The sequence below is a fragment of the Physeter macrocephalus genome, chromosome 11, assembly GCF_002837175.3.
Source record: "Physeter macrocephalus isolate SW-GA chromosome 11, ASM283717v5, whole genome shotgun sequence".
Taxonomy (NCBI): Eukaryota; Metazoa; Chordata; class Mammalia; order Artiodactyla; family Physeteridae; genus Physeter; species Physeter macrocephalus.
In genome coordinates, this window is record NC_041224.1 from 145655462 (window position 1) to 145667741 (window position 12280).

The 12280-nt window shown below is 36.0% G+C and overlaps 1 protein-coding gene across 2 annotated transcripts in view; it reads right to left on the bottom strand.

Moving 5' to 3' along the window:
- The window catches only part of LOC102975796 (coiled-coil domain-containing protein 170-like), a 48802-nt gene that overhangs the window by 9967 nt on the left and 26555 nt on the right, over positions 1–12280 (bottom strand). For both annotated transcript variants that reach the window (XM_028495990.1, XM_028495989.1), the window contains exons 4-5: positions 5840–5966; positions 2671–2871 (exon numbers count right to left, since the gene is read on the bottom strand). In XM_028495990.1, coding sequence (XP_028351791.1) covers positions 2671–2871; positions 5840–5966 — 328 coding nt within the window. The remainder of the gene's footprint in view (positions 1–2670; positions 2872–5839; positions 5967–12280) is intronic.

Below are 12280 nucleotides of genomic sequence, written 5' to 3' on the forward strand. Positions count from 1 at the left end.
AGTGTATGTATACACTATGAGCCAACAATTCCAATCCTGACTTAACACCCCTAAGCAATTCTCTCTCGGATCCATAAAGGGGACTTGTACCAGGATGCTAACAGTGATGCTGTTTGTGGTAGCATAAAAATAGAGGTAACAAGGCTATTTACCACTAGAGGAAGAGACAGGTAAAATAAATAAATAAATAAAAATTAAAACCATGGCAGATATGAACACTGTAGTACTCCATGCAGTAGACAGAAGCAATGAATTAGATGAACAAATAGCAATATTAAGTGGCTCTTAAAAATACAGTGCTGAGTAACAGAATGAGATTTTTAACACAATACCACTTATGCAAATTTAAAATACATGCACAAAAATTACATTTAAAGAAACACATATAAACAAAGAAATACACGTTAAACATATTAGATTGACTTCCTTTTGGGGAGGCAATGGACAAAATCCAAGGAAAGAATAAATAAATAAGAGAGAGACCTTCCGTGGCCCAAATTAATGCATTAAAAACCATGGACTTTGATTAACTCAACCTTCTGTATCTGAGGTCCAATTGTGAGGAGTGGGGAGGCAAGGGAATCCAAGTGGTCAACAGCATTAAAAAAGAAAGTTACCCAACCTTACTAGTAATAAGGTAAATGTAAAAACTGTACCATTTAAAAAAAAAAAAAACTGTACCATTTTAATCTAACTCGCACAAACACACACTCTAAAAGGTTGACAGCATCTAATGCTGGCTAGGATGTGAAGAGGAAACACTCATGTATTGCTATTTGGAAAGTGAACTCCTGCCTTTTGCAAGGTAGTGTTCTGGCAATGGCTATTACACTTTAAAATACTCAGGATATTCCCTGGCGATCCAGTGGTTAGGACTCAAAGCTCTCACTGCCGGGTCTCCGGGTTCGAAACCTGGTTGGGGAACTAAAATCCCACAAGCTGTGCGGCGCAGCCAAAGAAAAAAATTTAAAAAGAAAATACTCATACACTGTGATCCTATATTTCCACGTTTAGAACTCAATCCCATAGGGGGAGGAAGCACCAGTGTGGAAAGATATATGTATAAACATACATATTTCAGCATTATTTGTAGTGGCATAAAAAGTGGAAATAAGAGAAGGACCATCAATAATTCTTAATAGGGAATTGGTTGAATAAATAAGTTATATACACAGTATGGAATACTGTACAGCTGATAAGGGAATAAGTTAAATCTATATTTTTGACCTAAGGAAAGACCATGAGGTACCTACTTCTTACCAAGTAAGAAGAGTATTTTGACTGGTACAGTCCCAGTTTTGTAAAAATACCAACACCTACATATATATATTCATATATTTCCATAATCATTGCAATAGTTGTAAAAGGTATAGACACATTGGTTACCAACATGAAATAGGCAGAAAGGGGTTAGAGAAGATTATTATTGTTTCCTTCAAACCTTTTAACATGGTTTCAAGGGTTGCGGAAAGCATGCGCTATTTGTATATTCTTAAAAGTTAATATACTATTTTAAAAATTTGCATGGAAATGAATCATCATCAATTACAGATTCAAGAGCAGAGGATTCATCTTTGGACTCTGTGGAGTACATTGTCGATACCACTTCACCAGGTGCTGGAAGTTTTTAAAAACTGAGTGATCAGGATTTCCCCGGTGATGCAGTGGTTAAGAATCTGCCTGCCAATGCAGGGGACACGGGTTCGAGCCCTGGTCCGGGGAGATCCCACATGCCACGAAGCAACTAAGCCTGTGCTCCACAACTACTGAGCCTGCGCTCTAGGGCCTGTGAGACACAACTACTGAGCCCATGTGCCACAACTACTGAAGCCCGCGTGCCTAGAGCCCATGCTCCGCAACAAGAGAAGACACTGCAATGAGAAGCCCACACACTGCAACGAAGACCTGCTCGCCGCAGCTAGAGACAGCCCACGTGGAACAACGAAGACCCAATGCAGCCAAAAATAAAATTTAAAAAAAAATTTTTTAATGTTCTATATTTAAAAAAAAACTGAGTGATCAAAATATACTGGATCAATGAATGAATGAATGGAATAAGAGACTAAATGAGTGAGTAGTGAGTGAGTAAGTTTATGCTTTGGGGCACAGTAATTATAGAAATAGTATAATATAGGTATGGGTATGACAAGCAATTCTGTGAAGAGGTAGTGAAATAGAATCAAAATCTCCTGAAAATCATCCTACCTATTCCCATTCCACTTTTAGGATTGACTTTTTCCTTATAGATGCAGAGAAGCAGAAAATAGAAAAGGAAATTGTCTATAAGGTAATTATTGAGGAATTTCACCAACAGCCCCTTCCCAATATGCCCATCATATCTAGCTGACAGTACACCTGAAATTCCCCCTTTAGAGAGTCATTCCTTTGAGCTCCTTTCCCTCGAATCCTCTTTTAAAAGTACATTAAGAAATATGTTAACAACGCTTACAATAAATATCAAATATGTACAGTAGAGAAATGGGAGATATGGAGTAAGGAAAGGCTTTTTGATATAATCAGAATGTTCAAAAGTTTGTAGCAAATTTTCCTCCCTTTTCTAATATTAAGAAAAGTACAAATAGCATTAACAGCTTTGAACATTAGATAGTATAATAAATGATGATCATTTTCATTGTCAAAGAAATGCCTTACACTTCAGGAAATTCTTACTTTGTTCGTGTCCAAGTCTAATCTCCCTGGAAAAAGGTCATTAATAGCAATTTTTCCTTCCAGACGTTTCAAGGGTCTTTTTTGTTCCTTATACTTTTCCTCAGTATCAGATGATTCTCCAGCAGTTTCTTCACAGTGATGATACTGCTTCTCCAATTGCTTAGTGAGCATCCGAACTTCCTGCTGGAGGCCTTCAGCTCTCTGCAGGGAAAAAAAATAGACAAAACATCCTGATGGTCCATGATTTGTATTTTTCAAAACTATTTCCAAGTTCTACTTATATTGACATTGTAGTAACATTAAGTTACTAAAATAGATGAATGGGGAAGACATTTAAGAAGATTTGACATGTATAAGCTAGTTTTTTAAAAAGAAACAGAAAGGTTTGATATACAAAAATAAGACATTTTAGTGAGTACTGAAATAAAACTGTATAATGAATTTCAAGAGAGCAGAGTGTAAAAAATTTGTAACTGTACAATAAACAGACTACTGTGTAGTAGGTTTTACTAACACATTGAATTTAAGCAATACCTATTTTCATCTGAATTTTAGGGTGAAGAGTCATGAAATTTTACTAAAATGATTTGGACATAACAAGGAGATATATCCACTTAAATTTGCTGGATCAATCTTTCGATAGACTTGACCAGTAAATTCAAACAAATGACTATCTTGATAATTTATTTTACTGCACTGACTGAACTGACCAGTGTTTGATCCTGATGGAAACATTATCCTCACCACACCACTATTTTTAAGCTAGCTTTCATTGAGTTTACTGAACTGAAGCATTTATCATGTATTAATCCATTTAATCCTTACAACCATTCTGTGGGACAGGAACTAAACCTACCCCAACCCTACCCCCACTCCTGCCAAAATTTACAAATGAAACTGAGGCACAGAGAGCATAAGTAACCTGCGCAAGAGCACACAGTTGCAAATGGCAGAGGTGGGATTCATACCACGCCTCTCGGCTCTTAACAAACACACTATACTACCTCTACTGTGATAATGGACATCCTCTTCCCTTTTATTACTGTAGTAATAAAAATAAACTCAGAGCCACAGAGTTTACTAAATTGATTAACATCAAAACCCACATCTTAAAACTAATTTGAAAGAGTAACTCATCTGTCAATACACTTACGGACTTCCATGATTGCTCATTTGCACCAGTTTCCTGAATGCTCTTTCACACCTTCCTCTGTGGCTCGTATGGGTTCAACACTGTTGCTGGGAAGAGTAGACAACTGACTGAGGAATTTCTGATAGAGGGATGGCGCAGTTTTAGTTTCCCAGCTGAATGAATACGGAGGTCTGTCTAACTCAGGTAATTGTTTTTCCTTATGGATCAAATCTTGTTGACATTTATCCCAAATTTTCTGTCCATCTTTTGGTCCTTCAGAGTGAAAAATGTTGTCTCTCTCAAAGTTCTTGACCAGGATAGCTTCATCCTTGTCCTAAATATGCTGACACACATGTTAAACTTCCCATATGGAATTTAATATTGACACATCTACTTCCCTCCTTTTGAAATATAAGTATAGTCATAATACAAAGCTTCAGGAGAAAAGCCTCTCAATAGAAATAAAGAGTTACAGAGTCATAAGAGAGACAAGGACATACTCAAAGGAGTAAACTAGAACATCAAGAGGTATTAAAATATTATGTGGGGGCAGGTGGGGAGGGCAAAAAAAAATGGTGTTATAGAGAAACTCTTTGAGAACACAGGAAATTTAGCTTAGAGAAGCAGCTAACCGAACTGCTCCAGTTTATGGAGGAACTGTTTACAGAATATTTTGAGTTAATAAATGTAGGAATAATGAGAGAATTTTAAAACTCAGCATTTTACTTCTCCTAACAAAATAACTGATTCAGGCAAGGATTGTCAATGAATGCTAAGACTATTAAGTGAAAAGCTGGAAGGGAAATGGATATTTTCATAAAGACAATTATGATTATAGAACATCATTTAATAGTAACAGCTTTGATAATGTAAAAGCATAAATAAGTCACTTCTTTCCCCCAACCTTTCCCTTTTAAGCACCCTGCTTCCACTGTAAACAGGAAAAAAGTAAAAGATAATGCTTGTACTTCTCCTTCCCCCCACTTCTCCCAGGAATATTCTGCCTTTATAAATTCTAGTCTTCTTTTCACCTCTTGCCACCTTCTATTCTGAAAACTGAGTAAACAAGTTTAGTTTCTGGGCTTTTTGTCATGTGAAACTGGGAAATAGAAATGGAGCTAGAGTTGTTGAAGTAATGATGGGTTTGTCTCACTAAAAGTCCAGAAAAAAGAGGTAGAATAAAAGAGCAGTGGAAGAAAAGGTCAGAGCTACATGGACTCCGGTGTGGGAGAGTTTTTCAGAGATGTGACAGATAAGTCAGAGAAGTGAAAAACATGGAAAGTGTTACTGTGAATTATTTGAAAGAGGTGATTAAAAATTGGGATTACTTTAAACTCTGAAAGTAGTTGCTGAATTTTTTTAAGTGGAACTCCTCACATTAAGGGGATCATGATAGGTCTTATTTTACATTCAGAATATATAATAAACAGTTTGGGTCCATGGATTTCAAAATAAACTTTTACCACTTCCTTGACAGTAGTCCATCTCCCATCCTCCTCCAACATTCTTCCATAAAACTTCCATTCATCCTATGAATTGCTATCTACTAGGGACCAGGATAACCTCTTCCTTCTAAACCCAACTCATGCCATAATTCTAGATTTCAATGTCCAGTGTAGATGATCCACCAATTTAGTTTTGTGACTCCTGTGCTTCAGTTTCAATGACTTTCACCTACACCCCTATTCAATCCTTACACCCAAATCCAAAGACCCAGATGTTGTCAGCAGCAGGAACTAACCCATACCAGAAATTTAAAACTTGAATATTTCACTCTCTAACCACCACCTTCTCCCATTTCTCTCAAAGCTCCATTCCCCCTAACCTTTTCTTTAGTATCACAGAGACCTTCAGATCTGCCTTGCACTTTTTCTCCATACCTCAGAAACTCTTCCAGTCAGCCATGCTGTACTGCTTCCTTTTACCCTCCATAAGAAGAGGACCAATAAACCACTCAACATTTGCCAGTTATCACCTGGAGTAACACAGGTAATAAAAATCCTGTTTCTTCAAAAATCAATCAAAATTTGTTCTCACCTTCGTCATGAAACTGTCTTCTTGTTCTTTCATACTCATATAAGGGGTGAATCTGTTAACACCTGCTAACTTTTTCTCCAAAAGGTCTACTTTTTCGTCTGCTTTTTTTCTTTCAATCAGATGTACTCTGTGTAAGATATTGGCAGGTAACGATATCTTGAAACCAATTTTCAAACTTCAATTAAAATAATAAAAAGAAATATCCCCCATTTAAAGTATATTAAACATGTGTATCAAGTTAAAATGTATTTCTTATGAAAAGAGCTGTGCAGTTACCCAACTATTTCTAGGGAGAGACAAGAAATGGTAGAGAAATGAAGAGAACAACAATCCAGTAGTAGTTCCCCTGGGGGAGGTCAATTTTGAAACCATCCTTTTCAAGAGGAAATTTGAGTATGAATATCTGCCTGCTACTATGGTAATATTGTGATGATCAGGAGGTTCCACATGTGTACAAGCACAGTGGGCCTCTGTATTCGAGGGTTCCACATCCATGGATTCAACCAACCATGGATTGAAAATATTCAAAAAGATTCTTTTCAGAAGTTTCCAAAAAGCAAAACTTAAATTTGCCTCACACCAGCAACCATTTACATAGCATTTACATAGTATTAGGTATTAGAAGTAATCTAGAGATGATTTAAAGTACACAGGAGATGTGCATAGGTTATATGAAAATACTATACTATTTTATATAAGGGATTTAGCATCTGCAGATTTTGGTACCCTCAAGGGTCCTGGAACAATCCCCTGTAGACACTGAGGGACAAGGGAAGAGGGACAAATGTACTCGCATTTTAGTAACACTTGCATGGGTTCTTCAACTGAATCCCTGAATGGGGTTGCATGAGGGATAAAGGAATTAGAAATAATAATACAGCAATAGAGAATAGCATATGTAAAAACTTATTATATTATCAAATATACAAACAGTTAATTTATTTGGTTCTTGTTTTGATTAACCATTGGTAGGTATTGGTAACATTTTCGTTTTTTGTTTTTTGTTTTGTTTTTTGCAGTACATGGGCCTCTCTCTGCTGTGGCCTCTCCCGTTGCAGAGCACAGGCTCTGGACGCGCAGGCTCAGCGGCCATGGCTCACGGGCGCAGCCGCTCCGCGGCATGTGGGATCTTCCCAGACGGGGGCACGAACCCATGTCCCCTGCATCGGCAGGTGGACTCTCAACCACTGCGCCACCAGGGAAGACCTTGGTAACATTTTCTACCTTGAGGCTAGGTTAAAGTTTCAGTCCATCTTCCATGTTTTTTGTTTGTTTGTTTGTTTGTTTTGCGGCACGCAGGCCTCCCACTGCTGTGGCCTCTCCCGTTGCGGAGCACAGGCTCCGGACGTGCAGGCCCAGCGGCCATGGCTCATGGGCCTAGCCGCTCCGCGGCATGTGGGATCCTCCCAGACCGGGGCACGAACCCGTGTCCCCTGCATCAGCAGGCAGACTCTCAACCACTGCGCCACCAGGGAAGCCCTTCCATGTTTTTAATGTTCTCTTGTACCTAAGATTTGCATCCTACAGAATTAGTGAATTTAAATCAGATCAAAGAAACTATCTGAATTATCTAAAGAGAAAATTTTAATTAAAAAAAAATTATATTAGAAACATGTAGGTCACACTCAAAAGGTCTAACACCTGCAACTGTAGTCTTAGAATGAGAGTAGACACAGAATGTGACAGAAACAATATTTTAAAAAAATAATTCCCAAGAATTTTCGCAACCTGATGAAAGACATCAATTGATAGATTCAGTAAGTTCTGCAAATCTTAAGCAAGATAGATACAAATAAATAAATAAACACATAAATAAAAGGGACATTTTATAATAATAAAAGTGACAATTCAACAGAAAGAAATAGACATCCTATATTAGAATGCAAGTAGTTTCAAAATACATAAAGCAAAAGTTGAACTAAAAGTGAGAGACACAAATCCATAATCATAATTGGAGATTTCAACATACCTCTTTCAGTAACCAATAGCACAAAAGCAAAATGTGCTGGGTCTGAAAATTTATTCCCAACTGCACTAACTGCAAAGAGAGGACAGCTAAAGGGGCTGGGGACCAGATATGGCCTAAGAACAATCCTTTGTCCCAAGTTTCCTCCAGAGTTCACTCCATAGGAACAGCTTCCAATTCTCTCCCTCTTCAACATGAACATAAATATGAAAAAAAAAAGTGTATGATATGCCACATAGCCATCTTCCTTGTTGGCATCAAAGACAAAACAAAAAGTCCAGAGCGACTCACTCTACAGCCGTATTAAAAATTGTGCTGAAGAGTCTGCAATGCTTGGTCAGCTGTTAGGAGTTAAACTCTAGACCAACTTCAGGTGCTAGCTTATCACTGAGAAGATAATTATTGGAATGATGAATTTCTTTTAAACAGTTCTTCATTTGAACTTTGTCAGTCTTCTTTTTTCATACACTGCACAACCAGAAAAAAAGGAAATCCTACTCTCCCTCTTGGTAACCTTTAATTTTAATAATTTCTCAGCCTGAATAAAGGTTTGTTTTATCACTTAGTTTTAAGATCCTATATATTTTCTTTTTAAAAGAGATTTTGGAAATGCAAGATCCAGAAGAAACTTCAACCTATTCATTGAGGCAATATATACTAACTAATGTAGAATAGAAACAGCTTCACATCTGCATACACATTCACATCTGAATACAATAGCTTTTCATGTTGTATGACTTACTTAAATATTATTCATATTATAAGAGGGAAAATTAATGACTTTGTTTCTCTTCCTATCAAGCAAGGGCACATGATCAAATATCTCCTCTGTCTGTAAACCAATTAAGTTACCATGCATCTAAGAATAACACATTGTATAAAGGACAAAACCACACAATCATCCCAATAAATGCAGAAAAATCATTTGACAAAATCCAACACATTTTAATGATAAAAACACTCAACAAACGTAGAAGGGAATTTCCTCAACCTGATAAAGGGCATCTACAAAAAACCCATAGCTAACATCATACTTAATGGTAAAAGACTGAACCCCCCACCACCACCACCTAAGATCAAGAACAAAAGAAGGATGTCTGTTTCTCACGACTTTCTTTCAATATTGCACTGGAAGTTTGAGTCAAGGCAATAGACAAGAAAAATAACTTAAAAGCATCCAGATTAGAAAGGAAGAAGTAATACTTCAACATAATAAAGACTGTATATGACAAACCCACAGCTACACACAACATCATACTCAATGGTGAAAAGCTGAAAGAATTCCTTCTAAGATCAGGAGCAAGATAAGTATGCCCACTCTTGCCACTTTTATTCAACATAGGTTTGGAAGTCCTAGGCACATAAATCAGAGAAGATAAAGAAATAAAAGGAATCCAAATTCAAAAGGAAGAAATAAAACTGTCACTGTTTGCAGATGACATGATACTACACATAAAAAAAATCCTAAAAACACCACCAGAAAACTACTAGAGCTCACCAATGAATTTGGTAAAGATGTAAGATAAAAATTAAAATAAAGAAATCTGTTGCATTTCTACACACTAAATAAACTATCAGAAAGAGAAATTAAGGAAACAATCCCATTACCACTACATCAAAAAGAAAAAAGTGCCTAGAAATAAACCTACCAAAAATTATGAGACACCGATGAAAGAAATTGAAGACAACACAACAGATGGAAAGATATCCCTTGTTCTTGGATCAAAAGAATTAATATTATTTAACATGAGTGTACTTACCAAGGCAGTCTACAGATTCGACGCAATCTCTATCAAATTACCAATGGCATCATTCACAGAACTAGAACAAATAATTTTAAAATTTGTATGTAAACACAAAAGACCCTGAATAGCCAAAATGATATTGAGAAAGAAGAACAGAGCTGGAGGAATCATGTGCCCTGACTTCAGACTATACTACAAAGCTACAGTAATCCAAACAGTATGGTACTGGCACAAAAACAGACATGTAGACCAATGGAATAGGGTAGCAAGCCCAGAAATAAACCCATGCACTTATGGTCTATTAATCTACTACAAAGGAGGAAAGAATATACAATGGAGAAAAGACAGTCTCTTCAACAAGTGGTGCTGGGAAAACTGGACAGCTACAGGTAAAAGAATGAAATTAGAACATCCTCTAATACCATATATAAAAATAAACTCAAAATGGATTGAAGACCTAAATGTAACACCAGATACCATAAAATTCCTACAGGAAAACATAGGCAGAACACTCTTTGTCATAAATCACAGAAATAATTTTTTGGATGGGTCTCCTACAGTAATGGAAATAAAAGCAAAAATAAGCAAATGGTACCTAATTAAACTTAAAATCTTTTGCACAGCAAGGGAAACCATAAACAAAACGAAAAGACAACCTACAGACTGGGAAAAAGTATTTGCAAATGATGTGACAGACAAGGGTTTAATTTCCAAAATATACAAACAGCTCATATAGCTCAATATCAAAAAAACAAAAAACCCAATTAAAAAAATGGGCAGAAGACCTAAATAGACATTTCTCCAAAGAAGACATACAGATGGCCAACAGGCACATGAAAAGATGCTCAATATCTCTAATTATTAGAGAAATGCAAACCAAAACTACAGTGAGGTATCACCTCTCACAGGTTAGAACAGCCATCATCAAAAAGTCTACAAATTATAAATGCTGGAGAGGGTATGGAGAAAAAGGAACCCTCCTACACTGTGGGAACATAAATTGGTGCATCCACTATGGAGAACAGTATGGAGGCTCTTTAAAAAACTGAAAATAAAGTTACCACATGATCCAGCAATCCCACTCCTGGGCATATATCTGGAAAAGATGAAAACTCTAATTGGAAGAGATACATGCACCCCAATGTTCATAGCGGCACTATTTACAATAGCCAGGACATGGACAACCTAAACGTCCATCGACAGATGAATGGATAAAGAAGATGTGGTATATATATATACAGTGGAATATTACTCAGCCATAAAAAAAGAATGAAATAATGCCATTTGCAGCAACATGGATGGACATAGAGATTATCATGCCAAGTGAAGTAAGTCAGAAAGAGAAAGACAAATACCATATGATATCACTTATATGTGGAATCTAAAAAAAATGATACAAATGAACTTATTTTAAAAACTAACAGCCATAGAAAACAAACTTATGGTTACCAAAGGGTGGAGGAGGGGGGATTAATTATGAGTTTGGGATTAACTGATGCAACTACTGTATATAAAATAAACAACAAGGACCTACTGTATAGTACAGGGAACTATAGTAATATTTTGTAATAACCTATATGGGAAAATAATCTGAAAAAGAATATATATGTATACCTATATCTATATCTATATATCACTTTGCTGTACACCTGAAACAAATACAACATTGTAAATCAACTATACTTCAATAAATAAATAATTAGAAAGGAAGAAGTAAATCTCTTTGCCGATAACATGGTCTTGTATAGAGAAAATCTTACAGAATACACACACAAACACACACACACAGAAAAACCTATAGGAGCTAATAAACAAGTTCAGCAAGGTTAGCAGGACATAAGATTGATATAGAAAAATCCACTATATTTCTATTCTCTGAAAATGAACAATCCAAAAACAAAATTAAGGAAACAGTTCTCTTTCCAATGCATAAATAAGAATAAAATACTTAGAAATAAAGAAATAAATTTAACAAAAGAAATGTAAGACATTCACTAAAAACTGCAAAATATTTTTGAAAGAAATTAAAGACCTAAATAAATGGAAAGATGCCCCATATTCATGGATTGAAGACTTAATACAACAGTATTCCCCAAATTGATCTACAGATTCAACACAATCCCTATCAAAATCCCAGCTCCCTTTTTTACAGAAACCAACAAGCCAATCTTAAAATTCATACAGAAAAGTAAGGGACCCAGAGTAGCCAAAACAGTCTTGAAAAAAAAAAAAAGTTTGAGGACTCACATTTCAAAACTTACTACAAAGCTACATTAATTAGGACAGTGTGGTACTGGTATGAGAATAGACATATAGACCAGTGGAATAGAATTGAGAGTCCAGAATTAAATGAATACATTTATGGTCAATTGATTTTTTTTGCAAAATTGTCAAGACAACTCAATGGGAGAAAGAATAATCTTTTCAACATGTGGTGCTGGGACAACAAGTGGATCTTCATATGAAAAAGAATGAATTTGACTACTATATATAAAATAGATAACTAATAAGGACTTACTGTATAGCACAGGGGACTCTACTCAATACTCTGTAATGACCTATATGGGAAAAGAATCTAAAAAAGTGTGTATATGTGTATATGTATAACTGGTTCACTTTGCTGTACAGCAGAAACTAACACAACATTGTAAATCAACTATACTCCAATAAAAAATTTTTTAAAAAAGAATGAATTGGGACCCCTAACTCACACCTATAGAAAAATTAGTC